Genomic DNA, 18,075 nt, shown 5'->3' with positions numbered 1-18,075 from the left:
CTCGTCCCTAGTAGAGGACATATAAATACCTATGCCCCTCCTCTAGCCTCAACAGGTAATTACAATCCACCCTAAAAGACAAAAAGGAGTTGTCGACATGCTGTGTTTTGGCCTGGTATCTAAACACAGGTATTATCCATTTTTTTCAGAGCCTTCATCAGGGCAGGTGACAAAATTGTATTCTATCAAGGAAATCAACCCCAGTCGTTCCTCTATTGTATCCCTGTAAACATGTAACAGAAATGACCCAATCGAGTAACATTTTCTCTTGGAGTTTTCTGAATCATTCCAGATACCAAAACCAAGGAGGGAGTACAGCACATATGGAAACATCTATTTCTTTTATATCTACTACGTTTGGGAAGGTGACTTTGCAGGTGGATGCTATAAAAGAAAGGGATTTTCCAAATGTATGGTACTTCATTGTTGGTTTTGTATCAGTGACAGTCTCAGTAATGCAGGTTCAGAAATGGCTGCTGCTTGACTTCCTTTCTGGGCCATGGGTGGATGGGGGCTGCAGAGGGAAAGCGCTGGGCAGCTAGTGGTACAGGTACAGGCACAGCCACAGACACAGCCACAGACAGAAGCTCACCTTTAAAGTGACAAGGGATTTTGCCGATACATGGAACAGAACAGTGGCAGGCAGAGTGACATGTAGCAAAACTGGGGGAAAACACAACCATGCCTCCAAAGCACTACAAATCGAACGCACTTCACTACATCTCAACAACAAACATACCACACATAGCCTTGCACAACCACAGGAGATGGCTACCAACCGAAAAGCATACCTAAGCTCAGCGAAAGGTGTTAACCGAACTAAGGCTGCCAACAGCACATCACAGCTCTCTTGCTCTTTTTTCCCGCTCAGCCTTACTAACCCATCCCACCCTCTTTCCTTTTCAGATCCGCCAGAGCGCCAGGGGACCACTCCGGTAGTGATAGTGTGCGGTAGAAATATCCTTTAACATACATTTGATTGAAAGGTGGAATTAACCTAAGTTCCGCCTCCAAACATGCAAGGATTTCTTCTTTCAAAGGACACCTTACCTTTCATGTGCCAAGTTTCCCAGGAGTCTTTGGGGCACCCTAAGCACCATACACACTGGCCCTCATTACAACTTTGCCGGTCCAGAAACAACGGTGCCGGTAAGCTTACCGGCACTGTTGTTTCTGGACCAGCAAAGTACAAGTCTGGTGGGCGGGTGCCCTCCCGCCCAGCAGGTCTGACTTGCCAGCTGGACCGGCACCCGCCCACAGACTTACACAGAAGCACCAGCATTAACGGTGCTGGTGCTTCTGTTTCCCATTCCCATTGAGTCCTATATGACTCAATGGGAGTGGGGACCAACATGTTACCGGTGCCTGAATTGTCGGGCGTAGGGTTGTAATACTCCGGTGTTACTGGCAAGTCAGGCGCCGGTAACTGTTTACAGGTCCGGCAACTACCTGCCAGTTTTACCGGCATGGTTACCGCCGGACCCGTAATGAGGGCCACTGTCTTGAACGGTTTAGCAACTGGACCTTTGAAGCATGGGCCCGGGGCTAGTGAGGGAGGCATTGATTATGTTGGGTTGTTGGCATTTATACTGCGCACTGTTCTCGGCAAAGGGGCCGCGCTGTGGTTGGCATGCAGAGACGGTTAACAAAGAGGACATTATGGAGTATTTATTTGTGGTCTTTTGAGATGCCACAATTTTAAGGAACCATGTGTAAGACAGTGCAGAATGATTGGCATTTTGAAACCTCAGGTCCCTCCAACCCCCACGTTATCATTGCTTTATGTTGAATCATCAGATCAGGACAGAACTCCCCACCTCCCCCCGTCTCACTGGCCCACCCAAGGGAAATATACTCACAGTGCCGAGGGTTCCGGAGCCCCCAGCCAGCGGCCTCCGATTCTTCGCTGTCGTAGAAAGTCTCCAGAAGCAGCAGAACCCGCTGCCTGTCCAAGACGCCGGTCTGGAAAAAAGGGAGCAGGGATTCTGTTCAACAGCAACACACTTTCTTGGCCTTCCCCCTCTCCTTTCTTAAGCATCCCTAACAGTTACTATCCCAATTGCAATATCTGACTGCGCAATACGAGGCGGGCATCAGACCCACATGGTATTTGCAGTCTTGTAGCTCATCGCCCTCTCATTATACGCAACTACAGAGGGTGGATTTTCACATTACGTTGCCCACCTATCATTGAGGGGTATGATATGACGCCCGGGGCATTATCACGCACAGCCCATTGCAGAATAATTCATCTCAAAATGCCAAATGTTTGAAAACATATGATTTTTGTATCCCAGCAAGGTGGTCACAGACACTTGTCAATAGGTTTGAGAGTAATGCACAGGTGAGGCTCAGCTCTGTTGCCCTAGATGGGTTTTGTTGAGATTCTGACATTGCAGTTTGGTGTTTATGACTCAGCTTGTTGCGAGTGCTTCTTGTGTCCTCTTTAGTGCTGCCCATCAGAGATGTACAAACACGGCTACTCCTGAGGGTGCACATTACGCTCACCAGTTCAATCACTGCAATGCTGTGTCTGGAATGAGTCGATCCATTAAGCATACACACATTCAAACATTCCATTCCACAGCGAAGCACAACTAAATTATGATGTACCAAAAATCCATACAATTCATAAAATACAAAATCCATTCAAATTATAGAATGCAAAATAAAAAGGGAAGAATGCAGATAGTACAAGGCAGTATGGTTGCCTCCAGCGTTGCACGGCTACTAGTATCTTTTTCAGTTTAAAGTGCACCACAGTGCAATCATTAAAAGCTAATTAAAGTTGCAATTGAGAGAAACAATTGTGTCAATTTCTCGCTAGCAGAAGACATCATTCTACCTCAGGTGATGACAGCACTTAGTGACATCATCGTACCCTCTGAGTCTCTTTTCACCTGGTTCCAAATACCAAAATCTTAGATCTACTTCTGAAGGCCTTGCTTGCGAATGCTGCAAATCTGCACAATTTTGGCTTAGCTTAGAATAGCTCAGGGGCAAAGTGTGCTCGCCTTGGAAGCAAGAGGACACGGAGCCACACAGGTTCGATCCCCGGGTCGCGCTTAGAAACCTTTGGGTATTAAGCGCGTTATAAATAACCAATCATATATCATATTAGCTACAAGTGTGAGAAAACACTTCATGGCCTCCCAATAGTAAACACATGTGCCCATCAACGGGAGGATGGCAAGGCGAAGCCATTCATTTCTTGGCTGGCGGTGCTAGGGACAAACCAGAAGGAAGGGCGCTCTGTTTTCCCCATCCCACATGCATGTGTAACTGATGCTCGGGCCTGTGTGTTCCATCTTGTGTACCAAAAAAAGGCATCCGGTCCAATTTCAATTCAGTAAGTAAGGTTCTGTCTCTTTAACATGGACTCGCCCCTAGAGAGACAGAAGAGGGTTGTTCAGTGCGGCGCGTGCAAGTGTCTTGGCTTTTCCTTGCACCAACCACCGATGCGGTACAGCTCTTGTAACACTATCATGAATTTGAGGCATTTTTTTTGGACTGATTGTGATCAACTCAGGTTAGAGGGACCCGCATTCTTTCCCAATCACCTGCAAGGACTCCCTTTGGTTTCTGAGCCCCCCAATCCTAGCCAAATGTTGATGGGCTCCTAACGCGCTACCCCGATCAAAAGTGGTTTTTAATCGTATCCAGACATTTCCTCTCTTGTGGGCCCCAAATGTTCACGGCATACTGTGCTTGGGAAACAACTTTTGCTAGATAAACTGAGCATTTGCCCAAAAACTGCCAAAACAGCATTGGTCACTGTCTCAATAACATGTCAATGACTTATCTAAGAAGCCTATGATGAATTGGATTAAAAATAGACTCTGGCATAGTGACTCTTTCTAGGACTCGCTCTTCGAGCCGTTTCCTTTGCTGTATGATCCTCAATTCTTCTGTGTTGATGATGAGCTCACGTTCATCACAGAAATCATTGAAGGCGCTCCAACGTTTCACCCACGCCAATTCCAGTTTAGCAATCACTAATGCAGCATCCTCGAACCAGCCAATGGGGTTTCACTGTCTTACTTGTGGCATATCCATCAGTATGCTTTGTAACACCTGATTGAGTCTGTGAACTGGATGATCTCCAAACAGCCCTTTAAGATGGGTAGCAGTACTCTCAAGATAGATGGGGATGCAGATTCATACTCATGCATCAAATAATTAAGACAACTCAATAGTTTGGAAGAGTGAGTCTGTTTAATGACAAGTTCATAAAATGGGGAGTACAACGAACATCAGCAATCGCTCGATCTACTCGCTCTCTTTACTTTTAGAAAAAGCACAATATTTATAGCAAAAACTTGTCATTGCTGACTTACAACCTGCGAACTTACTAACGTCATTCTACGTGCCAACCTTAAAAACCTAACATGCAACATGATTACTTATAGGAAGGTAACTTAATATAAGTACTATATCTGTATATGGTAATGGGGAGAGGGGATTGGATAATCAATGTCAGGTGGGGCAACTAAGCACTCCCTTCAAAATGGCCACTATGAACATCACTAAAAGTACGACATCCCATTGGCTCTACTCACTATAGGGCCCTAGATTACATGGTCCACTACTATTAGGTTGGCATCAACCCCACTCATACTTTTCCACCTACGTCTAGCAGCACACAGAAAGAACATCCAGGAGCAGAGAAGCCTGTCTGCACCCCAGCTTCCCACCAATTATGCTATAATCAATCATCACCTCAGTAGCCATGTGTCAATTACCTCTTTGTAGTTTGTCCTTGAGCCTGCTCTCTGCTCTGAGAACTTTTAAGGATATGGGCATGGCGGGGATCCTTGCGTAGGTGTTGAAGTCTCACTCTTCCACCCTGCCTTTGTCACGTGACTGGACACCGTGAAATCGGATTTTCTCTGTGTCTTTTCATATATTTGATTTAATTCTACCAGTTCTCTGATGTCTGTGGCTTATCTTTACCTTTCTGAACGGGATCCTCTGTTCTCTTCTCTCCTTAATTGTATCCAATGTCGGCTTATTCCAGACAGATAAGACCTTGGCTTCTTGGCATGGTGATGCTTAGTTGAGTTTCGCTCTGTCTCGATTCTCGATTTTCTTGCTGCGACACACTCCATTTGAGGCCTTTTGCAACCTTTGTTCAATTCTGTTCAAATGCGTAGTGGAATTGCATTCATACATAAAGGGCCTCTGGAGGTATATACTTGTAAATGTTGGCGCTTGCCGCAATCTATTTGACTATTAAGCATAAGCTAGCTTCACGATTTCTTTGCCTCTTGCAGTTACTTGCATCTGTACACGTTTAAGCTAACTAAATATCTTCATCATGTATGTGGCATAAGTTTCTTCATCTTGAGCCCAAGCTGTCACTAATCCGTGGTATCTCCTTTATCTGTCGTCTCTTCTTAGTATTCTTAGGTCATTATATTCCTATATGTGCGTCAGTCCGATTTCTTATGACCTCACCATTCATCTTCCTCATCTTCTTCGCTTCTTTGGGTATTTCATTCAAACAACCATCATATTGTCTAGGATGTAGATATGGCTTTCTCAATGCATACCTTTCTGTCCAGGTTTGCTTAGGTGTTGGTATATTAATAGGTGCCGTTACACTGATAGGTACTGGGCAAAGCCCATGTGCTGCCCTCTGCTGATTTAACTGTTCTTCATACGTCACATACTTTGGTGTGAACTCGTTACACAATGGGAGGCGGGCAACTGGAGTAGGGGCGGTACTTGACACTTCCTCTTCAAAATGCACAACGCCACCTCGTAGCCATCACTTGAAGTTCACCTTCAGATCAGAGCCATACAGCAATGCACTATGGGTAATGGACATTTGCTGAAAAGCTTGCTTTTTGCTTCATATGAGGAAAATGCTGCAATGTTCTAGGGCAGTGCTGTTTGATGCATAGCTGTGCCAACCCAAGACTGAAATTTTAAGGATGCCACCACGAACCACATACGCATTTCACCCTCTCTGTGATTCATCAGTGCCATGCAGGTTGGCATCCTTGAGATTGAATCTAACCCTGATGACACTGCCTGCACTCCACCCCTGGTGTCATGACTAGCTGTGCTGATCAATGGATGCTTCCTGGCCTAAAACATGCCTTTGTGATCTGCCAAAGTCTGTGTACCTGCTGGGAACTAGGTGTCTCTTCCGGGGGTTGCCCAAATCCCTGATGTCCAAACACTATTCAGCGAGGTAAAAATGTGTGCTACGCAGCAACTGGCGCCATCTCAGAGCTCCTAGAAGCCCCACATGGGCATCACCCACCCAGCGACTGAGGAGTTGCAACGCAACCCCCTCCTTAAATTGAACCATTGAGTTCTACAACCTGGAGAATTGTTCATATGCCGAATCTGTTTGCTTTTCTTTTAAGAACAGTTACAGATTTTCTATTTCTATGGGTTTTGTTAGCAATCGTTTTTAGAGTTCTATGACATTTTTCATAGAAAGAAATTAATATTTGTATCAGAACCTGCCAGGATCCTATTTATTTAATGAGGTTGTATCTACGTTGTAGTCTGTGACCTGTACCTGCCCCCAAAACCTACAGAGTACAGCCTGAGTGCTCGGCCTCGCTACCCAAAGGTGCATACGGCATTCTTGCAAAGACTGTTTGACTTCAGATTGCGGGTTATGCATACTGGGGCATCGGGAAGTTCAAGGAAGATCTATTCTGGTCCTCTCCAAACCTCCCTGTGGCTTAGAGACCAACCTTCAGTCTACAAGCAGGTAAGATAGCTCAGCGGGTTGAGCGCTCGCTGCTGCAATCTGGGTGTGATCTGCAGGTCGCAGGTTCCAATCCCGGCAAGGCCAACTCAGCCTTTAATCCTTCCGAGGTCGATAAATGAGTACCAATTTCGGTTGGGTGATATTGTATGTAAATATGCGCTCTGTAAAGCGCTTTGCATTAAGGCGCTATATAAATAACATTTCATTATTATCATTACTGCATTCTGGGTATTTAAATGCAAAGGCGTGATGGGGTCAAGGGCTGGGAGTCCATTTCGAAATTGAGAGGCGTGGGGCTTGAGAGGAACACAGTGGGATTTACTAAATAACTTGAAGGTGTGTCCAAATTAGGGCTTCCTTGAGAGTGCCCTCAGTACTGACTTTCTCTTCCAACTTTTCCCTTGCAGTCAATTCTATGGCAGGTTTCTGTACTCAAAGTGCCTCAGCTACGTCACATTGACAAGGCCCAAACAGGGCAGACGTGTCTGTGATTGTTGAACATCTTTGCGCGTAGACACTTCTGTCCTGCACTGTAGTAGATAAACAGGTATCATTTATCCTGCCTACTGAGGAAAGACACCAGCTCTTTATTCCAGTTGCCTCATTCACTAAATTATGCCCATTTTTCAGCCTCGGGCACACAAATGTACAGCATTTGCCACAGGCAAAGAATATGTGCCCTTCGCAAAAAATACAGAATACACTAGTCTTACAAAATAATAGGCACTTTTCTGCGTGAGAACTCTCTGAATAGTCAGCAAAACTTGTCAGAATGGTGTTGTGCAGAATTGTACATCATTAGAATTCTTAAGACACGTCGCTCAATAAGAAATGCACAGAAAGTTTTAAATAATGCAAAACATTAAAGTGCTGAGAATATCCATGTTGAGACTGAGTGTGAAATATGTCAGTGCGTTTCCGAGAGACTTATTTGTATCCATTTACACAGACACTTGGGTCCGATTCACAAAAAGGTGCTCCGGACTCTGACATACTTCTGGCGAGAGACTATTCGATTCACTGAGAAGTTTCCGATGGCAACTATGACTTACTCTTCAGGTTCTAGGAGTAAGTCAGGAGTAGGTTAATGTAACGTCTTTGTTAATTGAATCGTCTCTATCCATTAGTAAGTCAGGAGTATATCAGTGTTGCTCGAGGTAACTTCTTTGAGAATCGAGTCGTCTCTCTCCAGGGGCAAATTAAGTCTATGCCAGAATGACCTCTTGTAGCTTCTTTGTGAATTGAACAAATTATAGAGTTATATGTCAGAGTTACTCCAGATAACCTCTGGGAATTGAATCATCCCCCCATGAGCAAGTGGTTAGTGTTACTCGAGATAACGTCTTTGTGAATCAGGAGGATTGCTCAGGGGCAAGGCTGGAGCCGCACAGGTTCAATCCCCGGGTCCGCGCTTAGAAACCTCTGGGTATATAAACAACCAATTATAATTATAAGATTATAATCAAATCATCTCTCTTCAGAAATAAGTCAAGAGTTACTGCCATTAACTTATTTGTGAATCAGCTGCTTGAGCTTCAACCCCAGACCTTCCAACTCAAACTCCCCCACCTCAGCAGACTCTACATTCACTGGTGTAATCGCCTGAGCCAAGATGGCCGCCCCACCACCTACCTTCCCAGGATCGCAGGCCAGGAACAGATCGATGAACATCTGTCTCCAGCGGTCGTGCCTGATGGTCTCGCGGAAAGCATCTGCGCTCTGGGCCAGGTGGTGCAGGAGCTCCAGGAACATGTCAGTGCTCAGGTCCTGGGTGTACGAATGCACATACTGCAGAGCAAAAAGCGAAGGGAAAAAAAACATGATTTTACATTGTCCCCCAGCACCTCGCATGCACACGTTTCCACAGTAGAAAGTTGAAAAAATAGGCTTTGTGGGTCTGAAATAAAGACACACACTCAGTCTCGTGTGAAAGGCAAAGGGCAAAAATAGATAGTCCTCTCGTGCGTTGCAGCCATTTTTATTCGCCAAAGTCATAGCGGTTGTTGCCTCATTTCATCATATAAGGCGCTCCTTTTTTCCTATGTAGTTATAAAGTGATATCTTGGTGTGTGATGGGCTCCCAGCCCCCCATTTCTATTGGGGATTTTTGGCAGCATTACCTCTGACGGAATTGCTCCTCCACTTTACCTCCAGAAATCAGCGTTATTACCACCTGGTAATTGCACCAGAGGTACTGCCAAGCTTGTAGTTTGGCGTTGCGGGGAAAACTGAATTACCTCACCCTTTTTCCCCTGCGCTGCCAAACTCGTAATGAGACCCAATGTATGCAACTGTGTATGCGCTCACATCCCCTTCTGCAGGATTTCGACTGTTTACCGGTCAGGGTGTAACAAAGGCAGAGGCCTAGGGGTGATCCTGGGTTCTCAGGACTATTTTACAGCCGACCAGTAAACAAACAGTCCTGCTGTCATGCACGTGGATTGCACAGAAACCCTACGAATTCCATCTACTTTCTACAGGTGTAATATGTGGAAATTCAAACCTCTCTGCTCACATCAAAATTAGAAACTGGTGTAGGCACTGGCCCTTTACTGCACAGAGAGGGGAAACAAGGGGCGCAGATTCCACACTCTGCGCCCCCGCTCTATCTAGAACATCAATCCAAAATACATGAAATCATTTTTAAAACAAATTATAAAAAAAATTAAAAAAAACCGGCGGGCCTCTTGTCTGTACCTGCTCTTTTGATGAAATGTCCCATTTTGTGCCTGATGTGAGGTCCAAAGGGTTTCAGCTCCTCACATATAGAACTCTATTTTAGATTGGGCTTATTGGTGGCCGAGCCACTAATTGGCCAACCAGACTGGCCTACATTTAAAAAACAAAAACCCTGAGATTCACGTCACCCAATGCCCCGCCCACATCCACACAAGACACTGCCCACCTCTCCCGCCCACATAGTGGGGGAAAAAAGCAAACACCATGGTGTGATGCCAGAAAAGGTGTGGTATTTGCTCCCTATGGTGTTGATCCGCCCACATCTCCATGTGATTGGCCACTAGCAGTCTGTTTGTAGCCAATCACATGAAGGTGTGGGAGGGGTTGCTGGCACTGCCAGAAGTCCCTGAGATTCCGCACTCTTCCCCGGAGAAGAGCCTCAAAACCTGGAATTTGTGAGCTAAACCCAGAGACTAAGCATGTCTGGGGCCAATTTTTGCCACGTTAATGGTAAAGGATGAGGCGATCGACTGGACTAAGTACTGCATTCCAAACAGTTTATGCTGTGTGCATCCGCCCGTCTGCATTCAAAGCAAATACATACGGCCGCATACCAAATTTGCGATTCGGCACACCCTACCTGTGAGTGCATGTTCCACGTCTGCCATATCCTTCCAGAATACCGGAAGAGGGGTACGGTGTCCCTGCTGTACCCCAGTAGGCTTCAGGGCAGCTCTTAAAATTTCGTATTCACAACATCTGCATGCAGTTACTTTAGTATACACTCGGTGGCGACAGAGGAATGTAGTTGGAAATTCTTGCAATGTTTAACAGAGCAGGACATTTCGTCACGGCCGGTTCGGCGCGGGACAATTTGGCGCGGCAGGTTCGGCGCAGGAGCCGGTTCGGCACGGCAGCCCGCGCCAAACTGGCCGCACATAAATGTCCTGCGAGTTCTTCATGCAGGCACCACAGCCGCGCAGACTACACACAGGGACGTCATTTCACCAAAGTGCCAGGGGTAGCAGAAGTGACATCACACGACCTTTGACTCCCTGATGACATCACAGGAAGTGATGTCATTTGACCCCACCCCAAAGTGATATCGCTGGAAGCGATGGAACACGACCTTTCAACCATTGACAAAACAGAAAGTGGCATCACATAGCATTGTACACTACGAAAAATATGGTTACGATATCACTGTAATATGATGTACATTTCATACAAGAATGGAACACCATATGTATCGTTAAGATCAGTGTGTATAGGCCCATATTACCAAATTACTGTGAATGCAAGCAGACGTCCATGACCAAATGATAATGATGTGTTATTCTATAGCACTTGCGCTTAAGCGCTTAATATAGAAAAAATATACACCCAATATCACCCAACCTGTGTTGGTACTCATTTATCGACCTCAGAAGGATGAAAGGCTGAGTTGAGGCGTCTAAGAACAGACTAAATCAGTGACTAACCCCCTGAAGTATGCCTGAAATAAACATTTAATGAGTCTAGCAATTATTGTATAGAATTCCAGAGAGACACATTATTTGGTATTCCTATTCTTTCGGATTTAGGGTTAGTGCTGAAAGTGTTAGACTTGTGGCACTCAGGTTCTTATTTTTCTTTTTTTTTTCTTTTTTAAGGGGTCTGAACAAGAAAGTGAGCCACTCCAGAACCAAAAAGGCACATGGTGCTGGCCACAGTGCAGGTGCTTGCAATTAAAAAAAAAGAAAACATTTTTTGGGGGGTTTTATTTTAGAGGTCGCAAGGGACTCCTCAGAGGTTGCAGCTGCAACCTCTGGTGAGCCCTAAATGACGTCCCTGACTACACAACCGGGCCTGCGAAGGTGGGGGCTGTGCTGCTCGGAGCATTCTGCTCAGAGCAGCACAGCTCCCACCCTCGTGAGCCCGGCAGATCTAATCTGCCCTGTGCGCCGCACACCAGTGCACATCGCCTTCTGTTTAGGGAAACGTTCAGTGCAGTGCACTGAAAGTGCGAGTTTCAACTTCATCCCACACTATTTAAAAAAGAAACCGCTCTAGAACAGTTTCATTTTAAAATAGTGTTTGATGAAGTTGAAACTCGCACTTTCAGTGCAGTGCACTGAACGTTTCCCTAAACAGCAGGCGATGTGCACTGGTGTGCGGCGCGCCAAACATCCCGTGGCCGAAACATCCCGTGGCCGAACTCGCCGCGGCGAATCAGCCAGCGCCGAACCGGCGGCGCCGAAACGGGGTGTACCGATGTTTTTAAAAAAAAAAGCCTTTTGGCCAATGTTGCCTTTATTTGTCCTGTTCTCCTTTATTCAATCTTTGCACACACCACACATGGAATGTGATTCACCATGCCCTTTCACCCAATTCGCGACAGCCTACACCAGGAATAGAGGCCACTCTAATGCACTTTTTAATTTTTGATATTGTGGTAGTCAGTGCAGGCTAGTTAGGACACACTCCCTTGACGAGCCCCAGTTTAAGGGCTACAGGCACCCCTGCCAGGCAGCCCTTTGTAGAGATCAGCACACTTTTCCTCCTTCCTACGGGAACCGCCTTACTCTGTGCTGTCTAACGTAGGGAGGAGAGCTGACTCAGCCACATTGATTCTTTATATTTGAACACAGACTTTCCTTTGCATACATATTCTCCTTCACACACTTATTGTACAAGACTGTACACTTATTATACTAACGAAACCTAATGCCTATGGCAGGCATTAGGTTTCGTTAGTATAGGCCATTTTGATTTGATGGACTCAAGTTGGACTGATTTATGTATTATTTATTATTTGATGGTAGCGACTACTGCCTTCCTAGATCTAGGGCAAAGGAGGAGTTTTTCCAAACCCAGAAACTTTAATAAAGGTTTTACAACTTGTATATTTTGTGTCAGTGTCATACCTGTGAAACCATGCCTCCCTTACATAATGTAAAGCCAATTCAATGAAATGTACACATTTCACTGTGTTATGCTAATGTCCGGTGACGTCACATCCCATTGAGAAGAATCATCTCTGGTTCCGGAAGCACCTCAAAACCTTTTGCTTTTTCTCCTCCCCTCCTCTGCTGACTTCCTGGCTGCACTTGTTACCTGGCCACCCTCTGATCACGGGGCCCAGGTCCCCTCCCGCTGCCAGTCGCACTCCTGCACTGCCTTCCTGGCAACCCCGGCACTTGTGGACTGTTCTCTGTATCCCTACAGTCCCACTACCAGCACTTGACACCTTATGTCTGCACTTACCCCTGCACTTGCCACCAGATGGCCGTAGTTTTACTTTCTTATTTATTCTATTACCCCATGTGCTGCGCCGTCCCCTCCCCCTACCCCTGCACTTGCGCGATTTGAATGACACCTGGCCTAGTAGGATCGATGTCTGCCTTCCCTCTGTTCCCCCTCCCTTTCCTCATCGCGCCTTGAAACACTTGTGTGTAGGCGCGTTATAAATGCCATATCATATCATGTATGTTAATGAGTCCCTTCACTTTTTTTACGACTTGATTCCCGGGTCCACTACCTACCACACTACAAAAAAATGACAATTGTGAGTTCTATTATATGCCAGGAGAAATGGGCTCGTTTTAAATGTTGTGTCCAGAGATGTGTCATTTAATGCACACCGTTGTTCACAAGCGAGTTAATAAAACACGAGCAAAACTGCCAGAACATAGACTATAACCCTAATTAGCAGCAAATGCGCCCCCGCCAAACACCAGGTTATCACATTTGCTAAAGTGCAGCTTGTCCGTTTAAACATCCCCATGGCAACGTCCACATGCCAAGGCAGTTTTAAACTGCTCCAGTTAATCACGTTATCAATGTCATGCGAGTCTTAGCAGTGCATGCCAATATTGCTGCAGTAAAGCATGTCATCCTGCTGGCATCTGCATGCCACCCCAAATTATGATGTTAATGTTAACAAAGCAATACAGATGTTTTCCCATTTGACTCTCATTGCCCTGGAATGGCGCTGCATTGCCCCTGGGTTTGCCACATGGCCCTCTCATTGACCCGAACTGCCCAGTTGCCCATTGAATTGCACCATGTCATGACCATTGCCCCTGGAATTGACCTATGTCACACGTTACTGCCCCATGAGCCACCCCATTCCACGTTTGTGGCATCAGAACAACCCGTTGCCCATTGACTTTTACAATGTTACTCTCATTGCCAATAGCACTGCCCCAAGCCACATACCATTGTCCGTTGATTTACACCGTCATCTTATTGACTCAGATCTGCCCCATGTCACGCGGTACTGTCCTTAATTTTGCTCATGTTACTCTCCTTGACACCAGAACTACCCCATTGCTCCCTCTGTCTCATGACCCTTCCCACTTCCCCTAATTCACCCCATGTCACTCATTGCCCCTTCGAACTGCCCCCATGTTATGTTCGGTTGCTCCATGATTGGCCCCATATAATACTTATTGAATCCAGGACTTCCCCAGTGGCTCCCCGATGCCCCATGTCAGATAACACTTCTTTGCTGTTTACCCTACGTCACAGATTGCAGTCACAACTGCGCCTTTGCCCCTCGATTTTCCCCACGTCGCTCTCTATGTCCTCAGAACTGCTCCGTGTCATTCTCATGGCCCCTATAAACACACTATATCGTATACCACTGCCTCAAATGTGCCTGTATCCCTTTCTTTGCCCCAAAACTGCCCATTGCCCCTTGATTTGGCCTGTGTCCTTCTCACTGCACACAGAACTACCCCATCTCACTCCTCTCATCATCTGAAATGTCCAATCCCACGTCCCCCCTCCCAGATCCACTACTTGGCCAAATAGTTTTCCACCCACATCTACACACACACTCACACTCACACTCACCTCACCCACACTCAAATTGGCATACAAAGACATGTTATTTTTCTAAAAGTATCATCTTCAATGGCAGAGCGGCCTCTCACTTCAGTGAAGCTCTGGGCTCTTGGCTCCCTTAGCGTATTGCATTTTTGTAGTGTAGTAGTCATTTATATAGCGATTGTTCCCATTACCATGGTCTCAACACGCTTGTGGTGGGAGCGCCCTCAGGGACCAGAGTATGGGAATTTCTCATAAAGGCTTAGAATGCGTGTGTGCATTTGTCCAAGATAAGGAGTTAGGTGGGCTGGCCGGGCTCCAGTTAGCAACCTGAGAGATCAGGCATCTGGACGGGTGCTGAGGGAGGTCAGGAGAGAGCGCGTGGTGCAAGAGACTCTTTATGTCTCACTCTGGACCGAATTTTGTCATAGGTCGTTGCTGTATTCTGATGGCAGAGGTGTTGATGCTTAATATGGTGTAAGGCGGCGAAAGCGTTAGGTGCCCAACTAGACCAAATTTGTTGTAGGTCATCGTTGCATTCTGGTGCATGTGGGTAGCCATGCCTGCAGCCGATGTCCACCGGAGTGGTGCATTTACACGTAATTGTGGCTAGGATGGAGCTTTGTTATTGATGCCAGTATTTTATCTGGTTGTCCGTGTTAGAGAGTCCTCTAAGCGCACTCGCCAGGTTTCCGTAATAAGTCTTCTGAGCTTCAGAATGCATCTTCCAAGCATGATAGACCCGTTTATGTCTTCTAGGTGTGATATTGCAGCTACTCGCTATCTTTAATTGCTATTTGCTGGAAATCCTTGTACATATAAGTGCAGTAGACGGGCTGAAATCAAGGGGCTTCTGGGTGTAATAACAGAAGTGCGTGCGGAGGACAGGCTATTCTAATACCGGGTTCAAGGTAAGGGAAGGATGGCTTAAGGCTTAGAGTGTGTGTGTGCTTAGGCCGAGATAAGCAGTTAGCCGGGCTGGCTGTGCTACAATAAGCCTTGTAAGAGGTCAGACATGTGGAAGGGTGCCGTAGAGGCCGGGAGTGTGTGCAACAGCGGTGGGTTTGTTTATATGTCTATTTTACTTGTGGATATATAGGTAGTTTATAGGCTGTAGATGGTTGATGTACAGTGTGCACTTAGATGGAAGTAGGTGTCCCTAGGCGGCGCCACCTTGAATAAGGCCGTACTTCTGCCTAGTGGACCGTGACCATGTTCCTGATTGGGGCAAATGCATTCGGTATTACCAGGTCCAACTGGCTCGTAGATAAGTCTGCAGTCTGCAGATGACCGGTGTGAGTTGTGTGATTAGCGGTCTACGGTTGCCTGTTTGCAAGGATGGGTCACCGCGATTACGGCTGGCGCCACGAGGTGGTGTCAGATCCTGTACCTGTATGGAACAGGAAGCAGAAACAGAGGTGTAAATTACCTCTCCAACTGCTCCCACAGTGAGTCAGGGAACAGACATTAGCAATCTCCCTCTTGGCTCCTTCAAACAGTGGTCCGACCATCCATAATGGGTGGTAGAGGTATGTCCCACCACCCACCAGGGAGGAGCTGAAAGGAAAAGGAAGAGTACTTCCCTCATGTTCCTATAATCGCTGTGGGTTGAGCAGCTGTCGGGGCTAGCTAAGCATAGACCTTCTCAGAGCAGAGACCAGTCCACATGCCTATGTGCCCTTCTGTGAATGCCCCGGGCTGTGAGTGCGGTGCCACAAAGCCCTCTTTGGGTCTGCGCACTGCATGCAACTCTGCGACTGCAACAGTAACCCTGCAGGTTCCCATGTGTGGCTGGGTGAGCGTTGCGCTCTGCCACACATTGGAGCAGGTAAGCATGCGCTGACCCTGAGGTTACGGGCCGGGCACTGACCTGAAGAGCACTCTGCTTAACTAGACATGACAAGTGCTCAATTCACAGACGCTAGAGCTAGAGCCAGTGCACAGGATTTATGTATTTTTATTTATTTACTGTATTTGTTGGTAGCGCCCAGAGGCGTAGGTATCATCGAGCTAAGAGGCAGTACATAATACGTTACACAATGGTTAGAAACAGTAGGGTTACATATCGTCAGAGGCAGTATTCATAAACAGCAAAGTAGCAAAGACATCACTAGCTACCCACCTCAACCACACATCGGATGCAGGTAGACTACTCGACAGATAATATTAAATATCATCAAATTATGTATCCTACCAAAGGCATGATATCAAAAACATTTTAATTCATCTATCACAAAACATTAATCAAATAAAAACACATAAAACACTGATAATTACAAGCGTTAATTGAAGAACGTCACAGAGGAAAAAATAAATAAATAGATAGAGAACCAGCAGAGCGTGCATGCGCATGCACACACTGCTGGTTCTATCGACCATGGGGAACTAACCCCGCGACTCAGGCTCTACAACAAGGCCATTTTTTGGATATGTGTACGACATCTGTTCTGCTGGAAGCATTGTCCATCCCTCTCCTTACCATTAGATCCCGGTAACATATTGTCTCTCAGGCTCCATAGTGAGGCCATACATTTGGTTGGTTGTACTATACCTGTTCTGGATGCACTTTACATCCCTACCTTCGCCACTAGATTCCAGCCATATACAGCTTTTCAGATTGTTCGCCCACTTTGCGAATGTTGTTAATCAATCCTTTCTTGACCATTTGGAGTTTTTGAAGTCACTATCTCCATCATAATTACGTTTTGCCTTGAAAAGGACCCGCTGCTGGGTCGAAACACGTGTCGGCAGACCTGTTCAACATGTATGTTACCATTAATAATGTTTTTGTAAACCATTGTTTGTGTGACTTTGACATTCTGTCTGAAAAATATCTACTGTAAAATCACTCCAACCGTACTTAGGTTTGCATGATCTGTCCCATTTCCAACCCACGTCATAAGCAGCGCACCTAGAATGAGGAGTCCTTTCCCTTTCCACTATTTGCTAGTAGGTTCGAGGTACTTACTAGTCCCTCTGGGGTGCAGCAGCTTCTTCCTCCACGCCGCCTTTTTGTTCTTTTGGATTCTCACCTCGCTCTCGAGTTTTGCCCAAGCGCCTCAGCTACCCGGGAAACCGCGAGTTTGTCCTGTGCTTAAGTGAGTGATAGGGGCTGGGCCGGCAGGTCGGGACACCAGAGGGAATGGTTGCTGAGGGCAGAGTGGGGCCAAAGGGCCCAATGGCCAGGAGGTGGCAGTAGAGGGGGTGGGGCAAAGAGGAGGAATATGTAGGGCTTGAAGGGGTGAAACCCCCGCTGTAGGACTGGACGTGGTTGGGGGTGAGCAGAGGCATAACCCAAGGGGATTCGGAAGATGACACCCCTTAATGGCATAAAAATCCCACCCCATTGGAAGGTGATTGAAGATGGCCAAAAAAAGGTGGTCTTTCTTTGGAGTGGCGTTCAAGGGGCAGGATAATGGCATAGACCCAACCCACTCTTTCCACCCTCTTGGAGGCACATCGGGTGCCAGCTTGACTAATCCAGTCCCTAGCTGCTTGCTCCCTGTTACATAACAAGTTGCAGAGTCCTGCCAACTCACCACTGAACTCCAAAATAACAAACTGCCTCAAGGAGCCCAGCAAATCAAACTTTGGAAAGCCAAGGGATTACACAAAATTAGGGGGTTTAGGAAAAAAGCAAACAATTGAGACTCTCTGGTTCACGACTCGGCTTGCGGAGTAGATGGATTCACGTCAAGGGGACCATGCACGCGGAAACCCAGTCTCCATGTAGGCATTGGCGAACACTTAGACCACAGAGTATTTCAGGTATTTCTTGTGGGGGAAGAAGACTTGTCATTACGAAAAACCTCAAACCATTGGTGGCTGTGTTTTCATCGAGAGGAGGTAGG

At 46.5% G+C, this 18,075-nt stretch overlaps 1 protein-coding gene across 2 annotated transcripts in view; it reads right to left on the bottom strand.

Annotated features, from left to right (window-relative positions):
* Positions 1-18,075, bottom strand: part of EFCAB5 (EF-hand calcium binding domain 5) — a 361,217-nt gene that overhangs the window by 266,407 nt on the left and 76,735 nt on the right. For both annotated transcript variants that reach the window (XM_069615250.1, XM_069615251.1), the window contains exons 6-7: positions 8,366-8,521; positions 1,860-1,962 (exon numbers count right to left, since the gene is read on the bottom strand). In XM_069615250.1, the coding sequence (XP_069471351.1) occupies positions 1,860-1,962; positions 8,366-8,521 (259 nt within the window). The remainder of the gene's footprint in view (positions 1-1,859; positions 1,963-8,365; positions 8,522-18,075) is intronic.

The sequence above is a fragment of the Ambystoma mexicanum genome, chromosome 9 (assembly GCF_040938575.1).
Source record: "Ambystoma mexicanum isolate Mex_15411 chromosome 9, UKY_AmexF1_1, whole genome shotgun sequence".
Taxonomy (NCBI): Eukaryota; Metazoa; Chordata; class Amphibia; order Caudata; family Ambystomatidae; genus Ambystoma; species Ambystoma mexicanum.
Note: the sequence above shows the minus strand (reverse complement) of the source record. Positions and strands in the feature narration are given on the sequence as shown.